Source organism: Sus scrofa, chromosome 11 (assembly GCF_054392235.1).
Source record: "Sus scrofa isolate SSC_HxYL_T2T_F1_AM1 chromosome 11, Sscrofa_HxYL_maternal_Yorkshire_Landrace_v2.0, whole genome shotgun sequence".
NCBI lineage: Eukaryota > Metazoa > Chordata > Mammalia > Artiodactyla > Suidae > Sus > Sus scrofa.
In genome coordinates this window covers 82,844,581-82,863,030 of record NC_139393.1, presented here as the reverse complement: position 1 = coordinate 82,863,030, position 18,450 = coordinate 82,844,581, and the positions used below count along the sequence as shown (strand labels likewise).

At 40.2% G+C, this 18,450-nt stretch overlaps 1 protein-coding gene across 4 annotated transcripts in view; it reads right to left on the bottom strand.

Annotated features, from left to right (window-relative positions):
* Nucleotides 1–2,143: 2,143 nt before the first annotated feature.
* TNFSF13B (TNF superfamily member 13b) overlaps nucleotides 2,144–18,450 on the bottom strand; it is a 32,935-nt gene continuing 16,628 nt past the window's right edge. For 2 of the 4 annotated variants that reach the window (XM_005668530.4, XM_005668531.4), the window contains 3 exons: nucleotides 7,458–7,570; nucleotides 7,222–7,372; nucleotides 2,144–4,019 (listed from right to left, as the gene is read on the bottom strand). In XM_005668530.4, the coding sequence (XP_005668587.1) occupies nucleotides 3,907–4,019; nucleotides 7,222–7,372; nucleotides 7,458–7,570 (377 nt within the window). In that variant the 3' untranslated portion in view covers nucleotides 2,144–3,906. 4 annotated transcript variants of the gene reach the window in all.

Here is an 18,450-nt window from a genome sequence, read left to right as displayed (position 1 = left end):
GTGAGATATTTACAAAGCCGGCGAGGATCCAGCAGTGAGTGAGAAGGAACTACGTTGACAGGAAACAGTGGGGAAGGATTTCGCAGACAGTGCTGAGCAGATGTGCAAAGGTTCACATCCCGCAAGGTGTCCTCTGTATGAAGTTCACGTGGTAAAGCTCTTCCTTGAGGCTGGAGGTCAGAGGGCGGTTACTTAAAGTCACGGAGGAGGTGACAGGCTTTGCAGTGCTGGCGAGCTCTGGACTGAGAGGTGGAGGGGGGCTCAGGAGAAGAAGGTCCACTGGTAAAAACACATCACCAAGCTGTGCGCGTAAGAGTTCGAGTTTCGCTGCATGTGTGTTTGCATGTATGTTATATATCGGGCTTCCAGGTTGTACAATAAGACATCTGTATTTCTTTGGCTCTCAGAGTGAGGCTTTTTTTTTTTTTTCCTTTTTTTTTTGGCCACACCCACAGCATATGGAGGTTCCCAGGCTAGGAGTCTAATCGGAGCTGTAGTAGCCAGTCTACACCCCAGCCACAGCAACACCAGATCCAAGCCACATCTATGACCTCCCCACAGCTCATGGCCACGCCGGATCCTTAACCCACTGAGCGAGGCCAGGGATGGAACCTGCATCCTCGTGGATTCTGGTCAGATTCGTCTCCACTGACCCATGACGGGAACTCCCAAGACATCTGCATTTCTGAAAGAAGTTTAAATGTCCTGTTTCATGTAATGAGTCTAGATTTCGGAATCAGAAACCAACTCAAAAATGGCAAAGCAATGTAGGAGCCAAGCCAAACATGTCGTGGGGTGGGGGAGACTGCCCTGGGCCCCCCGGGCAGGGAAATCTTCAGTCAGGTGTTCTGAGTTAGAATTCAAATGACAATAGGCTTGATCAAGTTCTTCCGTCCATAACTCACTGCCACGTCCGGAACCCCGCTGTAGGGTGGCCTAGAGAGGGGCGTGGTCTCTCCAGGCACCGGGGAGGGCTGCTGGCGTCTGCCCTTGGACGGTCTGCGAATTCATTTGGGGCCCACACTGGGTGGGTGTATTTAGCATCACAGATTTTGACTTGGGATTTAGGATGGAAGAGCATCTGGAATGGGCTCATCTCCCTAACCCTTAAAAACTTCCTTTTGTAGGAAATCACAGGAGAACATCTTTTTCTGCTAAGATAACCTGGAGGAGAGAGAAAGAACGTGGCGACTGCTGCTGCTGCAGTAAGATCCGCCCCCCAACACACACCCCCCTGCATTTACCAATCTTCATTCTCCTTCCCGACACCTACTCTGCCCAAGTCTGATCTTCCTCGGGATTTCACTTGCGAGGAAGGTAAGATTCCCATTTGAATGCTGCTTTGAATGGAAAGTGCAATCAGATTTAAGAATATTTAATGTGGCTGAATTTTACATTTGCTGACAAAATATGCTAAGTCAAAAGAAGAATGTTGCAAGCTGTAGATTACAAGAGCCTAACATATAGTATTGTCTTTTTTTTTTTTTGGTCTTTTTAGGGCCGCACCCACAGCATATGGAAGTTCCCAGGCTAGGGGTCAAATAGGAGCTGTGGCTGCTGGCCTACACTGCAGCCACAGCAACGCATATGCAACCTACACCACAGCTCATAGCAACACTGGATCTTGAACCCACTGAGAGAGGCCAGGGGTCGAATCCACGTCCCCGTGGATATGAATTGAGTTTGTTACCGCTGAGCCAAGTGTTGTCTTTTTAATCTACACTCTGAGAAATATTTAATATGTAACTTTATATACATAGTATTGATGTGAACAAACCCTTTTTGAACTATGTAAAATATTCATGACTTCAAAGACTTTCTATCATACCTTAACACATAATATTTTATAAATGTTTTACAATTTAACACACTTAATTTTCTAAAACTTTTATGGCTGTACCCGCAGTATATGGAAGTTCCCAGGCCGAGGACTGAATCTGAGCAGCAGCTTCAACAACACAAGATCCTTTAACCTGCTACGCCGGGCCAGGGATCAAACCCACCCCTCTGCAGTCAGATTCTTAACCCACTGGGCCACAGCAGGAGTTCTGATGCACCTAATTTTTAGACAACATTTATCATTATAGAGAGAAACCAAAAGATGAGCGCTATTAGACAAACTCAAGCCAAACATGAGGCAAAAGCCACTGACATTTTTTTATTTGGCAATCCAAGTTAGCAGCAATACTGAGAAATTCTCTCACTTCCTTCTGGTCTCAAAATTTCAACTCCACTATCCCTTCTTGTTTTATTATAATATTGTAAAACAAAATAAATTGCAAAGTGTATTTTACTTTAGCCCCAAAGCCAAAACGATAGAAATCAGAGTCTTATTAAAGTTTCATGATAGACACAAAATACAAACAATGTTCTTTGTTTTGAAAAGAAAATCACCTTTAAAAATATTTTAGTGGAAACTGGGAAAAACTAGCATAAACCAGGGTCTGTTTTTTCATCTGCTGTGAAAACGAATGAAGTAAACGGTTTAATGAAGTAAATTCTTTAAACTGATGACATTAAAAAAAAAAAAAGACAAGCAAAACAAGAGAAACATTATAAGCATTCTCATATCCGACTCTTTAGGAAGTGAAAATTAGGATTCTGTCTTCCGGCGTGTGGTAATCTTTATAAGAAGCATGTGGCATGTAACATACCCAAGATGCCAGAAACTTTCATTAAATCAAAACTTCTGTAAAGCTAATAACATGAGGATTTTTTAGAGGCTGGGGTATGTGACCTACACTAGCAGCTGTTTTCAAACGGAAGGATAGAAAATGAAGGGACAAACAGATGTATTTACTAACTTCTACTGCAGTTTTTATTTTTATGTAAGAATAATCGCAGTTTTTTTTTTCATTTAATGCTTCTAGGCCTGAATTGGAATTACTCTACATGAAAGGTTTCTGAAGTAACTGAAATCAGCAATAAAAAAAAAAAATACACCGAAGGGAAGACACACGACAGAATCATTTCCCTCCTGGGGGAGATGTCTGGGGATGGCCCATCAGGTAACACAGAATATTAGAGCCAAAAGTCGCAAACATGAAATAAACCGAAAAGGCTTAAATGGTACTGATAACCTATTTTTGAGTCCAGTTGTCTAATATGATATTTATTTTTTAAAAAAATTTTACTACAGTTGATTTACACTGTTCTATCAATTTCTCCTGTACAGCAAAGCGACCCAGTCATACACACATAGATGTATATATACACATTCTTTTCCCCATAACATCCTCCACGATGTTCCATCATAAGCGACTGGCTACAGCTCCCTGTGCTGCGCAGCAGGACGTCACTGCTCGTCCACTCCACATGCAACGGTTTGCATCTCTGAGCCCCAACCCCCCAGTCCACCCTAAGACCGTGTTTAAGTTGAAGCTTTCAGTTCATTTTTCGCGTCTGGAATGCAAGGTTGTACGCAATTTTTCTTTTTAGTTTCCTCAATATTAACTGAAAAAGAAGTGGTATTTTACGTAAAAAAGAGGATGAATCCTGAGATTTCTCCAGAATGTCTTCATGTCCTAGAGGCATGAACCCTGTCCCGCGGGAAACAGTGGAAGACCATTCTTGAAGAAATGATCACTGCCTCTTTCAATCCTGTGCTTCCTCCAAGACAAGAAGCTATGACTAAGCTGTTCAACATGGCATTACAGTGAAAAGTCTTTCTAATTCTATTTTTTCTTAAATGGGCTCTATTTCTTGTAATTCACATGATACCCTTTGGCTGTGGTTGTCTGTTAAATTTCCTGTTTTGGTCTAGTTTCAGCAAACCAAAACAAACAGCTCACAGAAAAGGCTATGGTAACTACTTTTTTTTCCCCTTTTGGTATTTCCAGTTAAGTGTTTTCTCTTTAGAGGTACAGAGGGAGGGAGGGCAAGAGCCACAAACAAGGTGTAAGTAGGTCACAGAAGTTTCAATGCACCAAAAAATGTGCCGTCTCCATCCCGTGATATTTTAGCGTCTTCACGTGGTATTGCCAGTTGGAGTTCATCTCCTTCCTCCAGCTTTGCAATGCCTGGAAAAGAATGATTTACAAGAGCTTGAAGCAGTGGTACAACGGGGAAGAGAATGAGGCAAAAGAACATGGAATAAAACTACTTTGATTTGGAAAAAAAGTGGTAACGTAGGCACTCACGCCTCAGGTTACACCCATGGACCTCTAAGCCAGGTATTAGGCTACTTGCCTAAAAACAAACCAAAAAAGAAAGAGAGAGAGAGAAGAAGAAGAAAGGAAGGAAGGAAGGAAGGAAGGAAGGAAGGAAGGGGAAAGAAAGAAAGAAAGAAAGAAAGAAAGAAAGAAAGAAAGAAAGAAAGAAAGAAAGAAAGAAAGAAAGAAAAAGGTGCAGAAGGAGTTATAACAGAATAACAGATATAGATGGATTCATTATCTACTGTTTATAAAATGGAAAATCTAAACAGGAACCAAATATCTATAAGCAAAAAAAAAATTACGTAAATCTTAGCACATATCTGAATAGAATATGACGTAGTTAAAAGTGGTTTTGCTTCATTTTACTGACAAGGGAAACTTTTTAAAATGCCGTTAAATAAATGTTAAAAAATGCACACACATACATACACGCATCATGCATATTCTTAAGGATACTTTCAAATGTGCATATAAAATGCACAAATTATTAGAAAGTAAAAAATGAATCGCTATTCATGAACAAAGCACACCTGCCGACACAGTCTTTCCCTAGAGTCCAGACTGCAGGATTAGGAGTTGTTTGGACTACTTTTTATGGCCCTCTCATTTTTGTTTCCTTAAATGACCATATTGGTCTTTATAATCAAAAGCAACGAGGTAATTAATTTCTCAAAACTGGTCAGTAAATCTGCATGTGCCTAATTTACAATCACGCATCCTCTGATTCAGGAGTACGAAACACAACTCAGGAACTACACTCAGTATATCAGGTCATTCCTGAAGCCGTATCTTTAAAAGTATGAGGAAAAAGAAAGAGGAGGGGGCAGAGAATAAAACCAAGGGACTAACAAACAAAATAACATCTGAATTGTTGATACTACTAAGACTAACAGTTTTAAAAGCAGTGGCAGTGTTTCATTACCACCCCTTGAAAATATATCGAGCGAACACATCCACCTCAACCTCCAGACCGTTGTCAAGCCCAAAGCACCTGAGTTTCCTCCAGCGAGAGCCAGCCAGTGGGTGCTTATTTACTGAATATTTAAATGGACCAGACACCTTTGCTGGCTCCTTCGGGCAGAACGACCGGTCTGTCTCCAAGGATCTTGTTTATTGTACTGAACCAAGACCGACATGCCAAGGAACAGAGTTTTAGGTGTCCTTAGTGTAAGGTGTAAATTTTCTAGGTGTGGCGAAGCATTTGGGAACTACATGAAGTGGTTAAAGAAACGAGATTGAATTTACTTGTTGAATAGATGCGTCTTTATCACAGAGATTGAAGATAACAGGAAGTAATAGTGGCTCTCAAGAGAAAGCTGGAGGGCACTGACTCCTTTTTCAAGATTCTACTTAAAATGTCAGTGCTGAGTTACTGGCCATTTCAACTCTGCCAGATTATAGCAATCAGCTCTAACTTTTCATACCATAAACACATCAATTTGTCAATGACACAATAAGATTCAACTTCATGTGAAAAAGAAGTTCCTTGGGTCCATGGTGGGCTCCTCAAATGGATCATTTTAATTTTTTTTTAGATTATTGCGGAAGCGCTTTATATATACTTATACACCAATATGTGGGTTTTGATGGCTTTAAACAACTTTGCCCTAGAATAGATAAAACTTGTAAACCTGAAATTTCCTAGGGAGCAATTTTCATAAATAATACTAAGCTATTCACATGGAGAAATACCTTTAAGCTTAAATTAATTTTTCTTAAAAAGTAAAGCACCTGAGAAATCTGGCTAAGAAAGTAAACACGAGGCCTGATGATTAGAAAATTTGAAAAAGAGTTTGTTGTAAAGCTCTAAGTATTAAGGAGTGTAAAGAAATAGCGTTCTGAATAACCTCACTGTTTATACATATCTTGCAACACCAAAATACTGGTTACGCTGGCCGCAGGCAAAAAGCCTCTCTATGAAAATTAGGGAATTCCAGTTTCACAGACTTCCTCATCACCCCATCACGGCTATTTATGGCTGCGGGTCCAGAAGGAGCGTCCTCTCCGTTCTTGAGAACCGTTTCCCTTCCTTCCTAACGGATCCATCGCGGACTTGTCAGTAAACGCCTTTGGAATAGAGCGTCCTTCACTTTGCACAGCCAGTCCCATCCCGCGTCTCACGCTGTCATTCACGCTGCCTGGAAGTGACTGTTCCTCAGAGTCCTGAATGGATTTGCCAGGATCACCAGAAAGAAATGTGTTTAAGGCAAAACTTTTTTTTTTTTTTTCCAAATGCCAGCTTTGATTGATGTGAAATTATTCCAAAACAAGATGAAGGCTGTGACGGCAATTACAGCCCCAAGAGATGAGAAATGGAAAGGCTTTTGCCTTTTCCTCTGCATTCCTCTGGCCCTGTGTTGAAATGCAGGCTCGCACCTACACTTTCACCTCCCCGACGCACCCATCTGGTGCCCGCTTACACCGGCATCACCTGCAGGAAGCTGAGGAAAGTCACTGTACCACTGCACGAGACCTGCCACCTGGCCACAGGCATTTCTTCCTGGGCAGGTAAGGAAGAGATTCTGGGGGGCTCCCAGTTGGTCAGACTGGCTGGTTTAAACCCAATTCTGGAGCTTAGCAGCTGTGCAACTTAGGACAGTGAATGCCACCTCCCTTCCATGGGCAGGATTAAAGTAAGGAGACCAGGGAAAGTGCCCAGCACATGCCAATCATTCTCTCTCTAGTCTCTCATTGTTATTACAGGTTGAAGGAAACACAGCTTAGGATTATTCTCAGTGTGGGCTGCTGTGAAGTTACTGCCCTTTCTAAGAGTACATAACAAATGAAAACCTTATGAATAGTGATTTGATCTGTCCCAATTAAAACAAACTAGCTTGGGAGTTCCCTGGTGCTGCAGTAGGTTAAGGATCCAGCATTGTCACTGCTCTGGCTCAGGTCACTGCTGTGGCGTGGGTGCGGTCCCTAGCCTGAGAATTTCCACATGCTGTGGGCACGGGCAAAAAAATAAAAATAAAAAACAACAGACTAGCTTATCATTCAAGATAATCAAAACCACACAGTATACGAAGAACAGCTTTCTGTCTATTTATACAGAACTGTTATTTACCAGCTGAATAACAGGAATTATTGGGTAGTGTTTCAGGCATATTTTGAATACATCGGAACAAAGTCACCAGACTCAGTTCATCCCCAAAGACATGGACTTTCTTCCTCTGTATGAGATGCCCCATGGCAAAGGTGTTATCGGTGTATAAAACCTGAGAAACAAACCAAAGAACTTTATTACAAGTGAGCACAAATGGGAGACAGCAGACAGTGTCGGTGGCGGCGGGTTGAACATACCTGACCGTATATAAAAAAGTAACCCGTTTCTTTGACCACGATTTTATTTTCTTTTTCTTCTAGGGCTCTTCCTCTTTTAAAGCTGAGAAGCCATGGAACAAATGTATAAGCTCCTACAACGAAGAGAGTGATTGGTAAGAAAAAAGAACAAAACTGAGAAAAGCAGTTTTTCACTGCCACGTAGGCACTAAACGCAGTCGGAAACTCAGAGGAGAATTTCACCTTAAAAAAAAAAAGAGGAAAAGAAGAGAAATCCCAGTCCTTCGTGGGTGTCTCAGCCCTCACCATATACGTAACTCACCCAGGCAACTATCAGATGCAGGAACTTGAAACAAGCTCCTCATGGGTAATGTCTGAAGTTTTCATTTCTTCCGTATTTCAGCAATTCTTCTAGTAAAGACTGGTCTGGTTGGGGGAGTTTGAGGCCAAAAAAGTGGACAAAAAGTCTCTGAATAACCACCTCAACAGAAATTTTTCTTAGATTCTTGGTTCTTCTGGCTGCCTAAGAATTCATTGATATGAGACAGAGCAGCAGAAGCAAATCAAACAAAACTTGAATACCATGCATGCAAGGGAGAGACCCAGGAAAACTGAGGAAGCTGCCAAAGTGAGCAAAGCCCTCCCCCCGAATACCATCCTCAGCTGAAGACAAAGAGGATGCAGGGGGATGAGTGTGGGACTTCGAAGCAGATGAAGGAAATTCCCAAAGCAATGGGAAATCCAATGTTTGGAAAACAAATGTTTGCTGGGTCACCAGCGACAATGGGACGGAGTGGACTCCGACCTCTAGGTCCTGCTAGAGTTTCCTCCAGCATCCTCAGCCCACGTTCTTTGCAGGTTACAGCTCTCTTCCAGGAACAACCCCTCTGTCTAAATTCTTTTAGGCAGTGAAGGGAGGAGGTAACAAGAAAAACCTCCTGAGTTTTCTTAAAAATAATAATTAAACATAGTCACCCTAAATGCATTCTCGTGCCAAAGAGACACATTTTGGGGTGGCCAAGTTTGCTCCCCACCAGCTCCCAGAGAGGAGAAGTTTATATGTGGAGAGCTGAGCAAACAGCAACAGGAGGCAGTCAGCTACTCTCCAGCACAGCGATAGGACAGAGCTTCCGAGGGGGGGGAAACGTGACCAAGGCTCCCCTGGGAAATGCTCAAGGAATTTTGTCCTAACCATCTGTCCTGTGCCAGCTGGAGTATCCCTGTTCAGTACAGCAATTCTCCTCCACTGCCCCTCAAGCTTCCCTTGGGGAGTGACGGGGAAGTCACTCGAACCAACACTGGATAAAGGGGCAAAGAGAAAGCCGTGGCCAAAGGAAGGAGTCTGCAAAAGGCGCTCCAAAGGCTCAACAGGAACACCAGCCAGGAGCGTAAACAGCCCCTTCCCTCGAGTCCACAGCCAGAGGTCACCGAATTTCTCACCATCATGCTGTGCAAATACTGGAGTCGACCGTGGACCCTAAGGCTAGAGACTGGGAAATGCACGGGTATAAACAGAAGAAGTAAAGAGAAGATTAGGAATGTGGCAATAAAAGAAGGGAATAGTAAAATGTAACGGGGTAGCCTAAAATCACACTCAAAAATGTCCCTACATGGCAATGTGTCCCCAAGCTTTACCTTGGTCAAAGCAAAAAGATAAGCAACTTCAATGATAAAACTCAAAGTCTACACCCTGATATGCCAGAAGCTCAAGAAAGGAACAACATGCCCAAGATTGAGTGTCAAGGAAGTTGTCCCCTGTGGAGATTCCTAAGGGTGCCCTGGATGTGGCTGTTACCAACGCCTTCATTTCCCAAATACTATGGCTCAGTGAACGTGCCTGCTTCATGGAGCCTCCAAGGCAAAACATCCTATTTGAACTTTTCCCAAACCAGATTCTCGAGGGAAGCATATAAAACAGAAACCACGTATCTTATGAGTAATTTCGAGGTGATCAAACCAAGCCAATCACACTGTGAAGTCGCGTTACAGTGGAACCATTCCCTAAGGCTGCCCTCCCCTCCTCACTCATGTCGCCATAGACGGAGGGAGGGACCTGGGGCCCGGGTGCAGGTGGCGGGCAGCAGAGGCGGCAGGAGGGGATGGTTGGGGTTAGGGTTAGCGTTAGGATTAGGGTTACGGTTAGGGTCGTGTGGAAACCGGTCACACCAGACAGTACATGGGTAAAGACCTCAATCACAAGTGACCGAGGTAATTTCATCACTTCCTGTTTTTATACAGCACGATTTCTGTGTGAAGCTTACAGTACTGTCGTTTGAAATTCTGTTTCAATAAGATCACTTGCCCGAAGCATCTTTTAGGATAGAATTTTGATAACAGGAGGAAGAATTAATACTCTGGTTTGTATTATTGTAAAATACAAGCTTATGACTGAAGGCAGTTGTTTCCTTGGTAATGGTATTAAACTTGCTACTCTGACCCAAAAGCGCTTTGTTTCTCCTTTAAAACCAGACGCATCTTCGATTCTAACTTCTCTGAGTTTGGAAACTGTTTATGTTTGTTTCCCTGCTATTTCTCCAGGGCTTGACATGGTGACTGGCCCACAGCAGATGCAGCAAATATTTATTAAATTAACTAATTCAAATTTAAACATAAAGTCATTCAAGTGGCAGTGTACTATGCAATTAGTCGCAAGCATTCCATTGTTTTTTAAAAGCATTTGACTACCTGGTTACTGAAACTCTGGGAAACGCAACACCCTCCATCAACAGAGGTACTATGTACTCTTGAAATCAGACATGTATTCCAAAAGTGCTTGTTTGTACTCTGACTGAAAATACTCAGTGACCCAAAAAAAAAAAAAAAAAAAAATCGCAATACCTTGAATCAATCCCCTATTTCTTTATACCAAACTTATATCTATAAAGTTAGTGAGCCTGTTCTTAGCAAAATCTACAGCTGTATTGTCGTCATGAGGTTCATATCCTTATGTTCTCTTCTGCTTTTGGCATCTCATCATATCTTGCTGGAAATACTCTTATTAAAGTGGCAGAGAGAGCATGCGTTTGCTCACTGGAATGGACTGTCTGTGTTTCTCCCAGCTCTGTGCACACTTGCACATGGATTGCACTCCTTAGAAAAGGCACCGACTATTCTTTACTCACAGCTATAAACCCAGATGCCAAGAATGGAGCCTGGCACATAGTAGGCCCTCAAGCAAAATGTGCTGCTAAACAAATTTTAAATTTAAGAAAACTGCCTAAGCAATCAAAAGCTAAAGTGATTATAAACTTAAGCATGCATGTTATGTTTTTACATCTTAAAATTTACTCAGATTTTTAGCATGCTAGGTAGACCACAGATAAATGCTAACAAGAAAGTATGCACTAAATGCCTATTCTGTAGAATGCTTATCTAAAACCTGAATCTCTCCTTAGAGAAGATATTTAAGAATTTGGAAAGGAAAATTTTCGGTGACCCTAGATTCTTGCATCTTCGCATACATAGAAAAGTACTAAAATCGTTAAATGGAGATGTCTGTTCTTTGGGATTAACATTAGTCTTTTGATGTTTGACTAAACATGTTTTTTCTAGAAAAACAATCTGGATTCTCCTGGATCCTCCCTTATCTCTTTGAAACGGCTTCTCACCACTATCTGGGGAGCAGTCTCCTGGGCTGTTGTCCTCAGTAAGTCATTGGAAGTATAAATATTCGGGAGAAAATTTGGAATACACTCAATTCATATCTCTTACACTGTGCACTTTTTATTTCGGCCAATGGAAGTGAATTCCAGCAGGATTAATGCTTACTTTGTTAGTCAACAGTTGAAATACTGATAAATCTTGGTATATAAAGTATGAACATCCCAGCTCCATTCAGCTTTAAATGTCTGATGTATTTAAATGTTTTTGAAAACTTAATAAATTACTGTGTACATTCACATGTTACATTAAATAAAAATAATGCAAGAATTATTTTATAAAAATTATACAGGCATCTCTGAAAATGCCTGCTCTTAAAAGAGTAGATCGTTCCTGTTCTGATATATGTGAAAGACTTGTAGATAAATTTTAGGATGACAAAGTTTTATAGGAAAATCAGATCTATCTCATTAACAATTATTTTTTACTCTATGTTATGAGTGGGAAATTCTCTCCCGAATATTTATACTTCCAATGTTACCTCCCTCAATAATTGAACTTAAATGCTCCAGACAACAGCTGTCAATCATAGCTATCACATTTGGTTACTTCTCCTTACTTTTTATTTTATTATCTTAAAATTCCTGGAAATAGTTTTAAGGGAGAAGATAATGATAGCGTTTTTTGAAAATAGATTAAGTAAACCAATTCAAGAAATGGGGATTTTTCTTTTATTGAAGAAATATAGTTTGGCACTGAAATCCACAGTAATCACATGATAGATTCTGTAGAGGAGGTAGGACTAGGAAAATCAACAGAAAACAGGAGCCAGACAGGCAGACCCAAGCTGGCTGAGATACCAGAAAGGCAATGGGAGGCCCTGAAGGGCTGTGAGCAGTGGGAAAAAGTGACTATGTCTTTGTTTTGGAAATATCACTATCTGGCAACCAGGTAAGAAATGTGCAGTACTGGAGGCAAGGAGCAGCCCAGGTGAGGCATGATGGTGGTTTGATAGGTGATGAGGTAGAAATGAAGGGGAACAGATTAGTTTATATTACATGTGTGAGGAATCACTGATGAAGTTTTGAAATTAATGTACTGACTTAGAAGGAGCAGCCAAGAATGACACCTAGAATTCTGGATTGCACAACTGAAGACATAGTCAGCACCCTTACTGCAACAGTGAACACTGGAAGAAGACCAGACTTGGAGAAAAGTTCTGGAGTTCACACTGGGATGCCCCCAAGCCAGTCAAGGAAGAGGTGTTAAGTAGACAGCTATCTCAGGAGAGCGGTTTGGGCTAAGGAGCTACATTCAAGCCGTCAGCCCGTGGATGTTAAGTGACAACACAGGAGGATGTAAGAAAAACACAGAGATAAGAATGAAGAGAATAGGACTGTTCTGCAAGTCTGAAAAACATCAATACTGAAGAAATTTAAGAACAATCTGCAAAGAATTTTAAAAAGGAGTGGCTCCAAAGCTAGGAACACGGTTAGAGAAACAAACCAAGAAAAGCATGTGTTTCAAAAAGAAGGGAGTCATTAGAGTTCCCATTGTGGAGCAGCAGAAACTAATCCGACTGGGAACCATGAGGTTGTGGGTTTGATCCCTGGCCTTGCTCAGTGGGTTAGGGATCCAGCATTGCCGTGAGCTGTGGTGTAGGTCACAGATGTGGCTTAGATCCTGCATTGCTGTGGCTGTGGTGTAGGCCAGCAGCTGTCACTCCAATTTGACCGCTAGCCTGGGAACCTCCATATGCCGCAGGTGCGGCCCTAAAAAAGACAAAAGACAAAAAAAAAAAAAAAAAAAAAAAAAAAAAAGACAAAAAGAAGGGAGTCATCAAGTGTCAAATTCTACTGAGATTAAAAGTAAATCTCATCATTACCTCTAAGAAATAATTATGTTGAAAAGCAGAATAAACAAGAGATTTCCACTCTCAGCATGACTGGAAATCACAGCTCTCCTTTTCTGCCCCCTGTAAGTTCTAAGAAAGAAAAAGATGGATGTGTGTTCTGCTAAATAACTGCAAGGGATGCCAAAAGCAACTGAGGTCACACTGGAGCTGAACATAGGAGGGAAGAGAAAAAGCAAAGGAAATGAGGGCCTCAAGCAGCAAAGTTCACAAAAAGCCAGAAAAAAATCAACTCAATAAAGACAAAGAGTCACTCACATACACACAGAAGTCTACAAACAGGCAGTAGAGTGAATGTCAACATCAGCTAAAATAACTTGGGAAATTAGGAGGGAAAAATCTCACTTAAATGAAAATAAAAGTAAATGTTTCAAAAGGGAAAATAGGTTTTGTGCAAAAACTAAATGAGATGGAAATAAAGAGAGAGCTAAGAATTGGAGGGGGAAATGTAGAACTATAGAATATAAAAGACAGTAGCACGTATACATAATTTGAACCTAGAAAGACAAGATAAGAACAACAAAAAGTCAAGCAGAGCCACTTAGAGCTACTTCAAACTTAAAAGGCCCACTATGTGTCTAGGAAAATTGGTTGAAAAGAGTTTTATTAGTTTCTGCTGTTACAAACCCAGTGGCTTAAAATAGCACACATTTATTATCTCCCAATTTTGAACATCAGAAATCCCCCTGGGTAAAAATCAAGGTGTTGGCAAGTCTGTGGTCTTCCTGGAGGTGGGAACACCCTGTCTTTCACCTTTTCCAAATTCTACAGTCTGCCTGGTTTCCTTGGCTGGCAGCCCCTTCCATCTTCCCAGGCAGTAATCACATCAGTCTGAACACTTCTCTCAGCACTTCATAAACTTCTCTGACTCTGACCCTGCTACCCCCTTATTTAAGGACTATATGGCACCACTCATACAGTCCAGCAGTAATCTGCCCAAATTCCTTATCTTCATCACATCTTCAAAGTCCACAAGGTAATAAACTCGTAGGTTTCAAGGATTAGGATGTGGACATGTTTGAGGAAATATTTTTCTACCTATCACAACAGTCAGCCTTCAGATATATAATAAAATAGCTATTGAAATGATCCTATCGACAAAACAGAAACAGAGCAGGGACATGGAGAGCAGACTTGCATTTGCCAGGGGGAAGCAGGGAGGAGTGGGATGGATGGTTGGTAGATGCAAACTACTGGCATTTGGAATGGAGAAGTAATGGGGTCCTACTGTACAGCACAGAGAACCACGTCCAGTCTCTTGGGTTAGAACATGATGGAAGATAGTATGAAAAAAAGAATATATATATACATATATGTGCATATATATGTATATATATAAAACTGTCACTTTTCTGTACAGCAGAAATAGAAGGAACATTGTAAATCAACTATACTTTAATATAAAAATTTTAAAAAAAGAAATTTCAGGGTAAAAAAATAATTCTTTGTGTGTCCAGAAAAGATAGTTAAGCTTCTTATGATAAAGAAAAAAAAAAGTTTCTCTTACCTTAGTTTTCTTCAAAGGGTATATAATGCCAAAGGCATTATAAAGACAGTGGAGAAATTCCTATTAAGATACCCAGGTGAAAAAACAGTAAACTGAGGATTTCATACCCAGCCATCTGTCCTTAAAGTATAAAAACCACAAAGAAACAGCTTTGTCAGTGCGAACATGTAGTGAGCATTATTCTCATGAGACCATTTTGAATAAACTAGTAGAGAACAAAATTCATCAAACTAGGCTATGAATAAGGAAACCATAGCAAAAGGCCTTGCAATGAGTACTGAATATATTACTGTAAAGACAAAACAAAAATGCATAAAGAGGATAGTTTTCCAGAAAAGAGTAAAATAGTTTTAAGCCATGACAATGCAAAGATTATATAATTTTAAAATATTGAGAAGTGTGGAGAAAAAAATGTTTATAGTAAGTTCATCAATTGCCTCATTTGTAACAACTGAGATTCAAAGGATATAAACCGACAGACCAAGTAATAGAAACATTTTGACAGTACATGGACAAACATTAAGGAATATAATATCACTAAAAAATGATGGTGGACGACAGGAACTACAGAGAAAATAAAGAGAAAAAGTATTTAATTTTATTACAGGCCAGAGAAGACAATCAACAGGTATTATATAAAGATATAATTACAGATGTCAGAGTAACATCATGGAAATGGGCAGAGGATAAAGCTCAAGAATAGTGCATTTGCTAAAGCCATAGCTAAGCCTGCAAAAACTTACAGAATCAATGTGTTTGGATATATGAAATCTAGTAAACAAAATTTACAGGAACCAAGGGAGTGCTTAATGAAAAAAAGGGGGTGTTAAATTTCAGTAAAGAAAGTATTGTGGCATTTTTACTTACTCACCACCCTCAGTCCCCAGCTTGGTGACAGCCATTGAGACATTGGCCTGAGTACTAATTGGTGTCCTGCTGATGTCAGGAAGTGCAATACTTACTTTGTTCTCAAAACATTGTGACTCTGCATTTTGACCTGTCTGGAGGTTCCCTTTAGATGGGAGCAGCTCTTCAGGCTGATGTAAATCAAATACCTTAAAGACATACACTACCTGTAGCTGCTTCTAACAAGGAACAGTAGATAGAGCAAGCAGCAGATGGACAAAAAGCCTGAGAAGGATGAGGCTAAGGAGGAATATACTTCAAGGAATAAAGGCTTTGAAGGGCTATCATGCACACTAAGAAATCTGCAGTGCATTGTGCATAACCAGAGCCAGATGCAAGCTCATAAAAGCCCTGTAAGAACCCTGAGCTAACATTCTAGTTGATTACTAGTCTTTGCACAAGCAGGATGGGAAGTCAAAGGCAGAGTTGCTGGCAGCTTGGCTAAATGTTGAAGGAGCGCCCCAGCTTACAGCTGACCTGCTAAGAAAAGGGGCGTTTGGCATTTTGTTGATTTTGGTTCAGGTTCCTGGTATTAAAGTAAATGTCTTTTGGGATTAGGATTGGAGATAAAGAAATCTCTAACAGGCTTACTGCAGAGATAATGGGAAAAAGGGATTTCAGTGACCACATAGAACAACAAGTACAGTTTATTTTTTGAAAAAAAATTTTGGAAAATTCTATAAACAACTGGAAAACTGCAGCCCACAACAATCAAAAGCAGAAAACCCTCGGGATGGGATTTCCAGAGTTACCACATTGTAATATTCAAATTGTCCAATTTTCAAAAAAACATATAAAGCATACAAACAGAAAACTATGGAACACTCACAGAGAAAAAAATTGACAGAAACCATTCCTGAGGAAGCCCAACATTGGACTTACATCTTTCCATCTTTGAAATATGTTTACAGAGGTAAAGGAAAGCATGGAAGTTCCCTTGTGGCACAGTGGGTTAAGTACCTGGCACTGTCACTGCAGGCGCTCAGGTTGCTGCTGTGGCACAGGTTCAGTCCCTGGCCCAGGAACTTCCACATGCTGTGGGTATGGCCAAAAATAATAATAATAATAGTAATAAAATAAACGAAACCATGGACAGAGAGCTTAAGAAAACTGGGAGGACTATGTAGGAAGAACAGACCCCATGAGTAAAGAGATGAAAATTATTGTAAAAGAAACTAAGTGTTTTATTTAAAAATAAATTGTGGAGCTGAAAGTTACAATACCTGAAATAAAAATTTTATGGAAGAGGTTACCAACAGAATTCACCAGGCAGAAGTCAGAATCAGCAAACTTGAATGTAGGATAATTGAAATTATCCAGTCTGAGGCATATAAAGAAAAAGGTGTAAAAGGAAGTGTAAGGAACAAGTAGGACACTCTCAATTAGAATAATATATGCTTTATAGGAGTCCCAGAGGAGAAGAGAAAAACGCAGAAAGAATATTTGAAAAAATAATGGCCAAACTCTTCCCAACTTTGAAGAAAGAATGAATCTACATATCTAAGAAGCTGAATGAATTCCAAGAAGGATAAACTCAAAGAGATCCACACCAAGACGCCTTATAGCTAGCAGCTGAAAGAAAGACAAGCAGAGAATTTTGAAAATAGCAAGAGAGAAGCAATTCTCTAAGTACAGGGAATGCTCAATTAAATTAACAGCTGATTTCTTCCTTGAAACCATGTAAGCAAAAGGCAATGGAATGACATTTTTAAGGTTGTGAATGAGGAATTAGTAAGACTTCTCACCCCTCCACAGAAATGTTTGTTAACAATAATATTGTTATCAAAATACCTTGAAGAGAAATTGAGGACCTAGCTAAGAAGTAGAAGCACCTAGAGGAGCACACACTAAGAAGCTGTCATACTGACAAGGATAGGAAGAGCAATTTCAATTATTCACGTCTGTCCCTCCTCCAAACAGTCTTAACTCCACCCCAAGAAGATTGCCTCAGCCCATGACTCTCCCATGCAGGGATGATGGATTAGAGTGTGCACCTGGCCCCGTGGACTCCCAGAGTGCCTCTGAGGAGCTGCTTTCTATCTTGCCTCATCCTGAGCACTGAACAACCAAAGGAGCTTGGTTCCTGGAAACAATTAGAAACAAAAAAAGAAACAACAACAAAAAAAAAAGGAGGCCACATCCCTATCTTATAGTCAGCATTTTTCTTATGATTGTGGAAAAGCAAAGAACAGATACTTTCCCTGAGGAGGGAAGGAAGGAAGCAAAGGGCTTTGTTCCCAGTCTTTGAGTGACTAATCCTGAGCACTGCTGACCAGTGAAACTGTATCCTATTCAAAAATCAGTCCACGAAGATGACAAGAAGTAGCTCCTTCTCCAAATTCTCAGACAATAAGCAAATCTACCAGGATTATGAGGAATTAAAAAAACACAACACAAAGAAAGAAATAAAATCTCCAGTAAACAACCTGAGAGAAATGGCTGTAACAAGTTGTAAATCACTTTCAGTTCTAGCATAAAAGTTAAAAGACAACAGTATTAAAAATAACTATAGCTACAACAATTTGTTAAAAGATACAAAATATAAACAGATATAAACTGTTACATTGATAATATAAAGTGTCCTGGAGGGAGAAGTAAAAAAGCAGTTTGGGGATGAGATCAAAATTAGGTTGTTATCAGCTTAAAATAACTATTATAACTAGGTTGTTTTATGTAAATCCCATGGTAAGCACAAATAAAAACCTGTAGTAGATACACAAAATGTAAAGAGAATCAAAGCATACTGCTGCAAAAAAATATTTGAGGAACACAGAGAAAGAGAAAGACATCGAAAGAAAAAGAAAGGAACTATAAAATAGCCAAAAAACAATTAACAAAAGGGGAATAAGTCCTCACTCTCAATAATTACTTTAAATGTAAATGGATTAAATTCTAAAATCAAAAGTCATAGAATGTCTAAACGAATTGAAAAATCCAAAATCCAACCAAATGCTGCCTACAAGAGACTCACTGTAGCTTTAAGGACACACGGGTAAGCTGGTGTAAAGGGTCAGAAAACAATACTCTATGCAAATAGTAAATGAGAGAGGGAGTGGCTATTCTTCTATCACACAAAAACAGACTTGTCA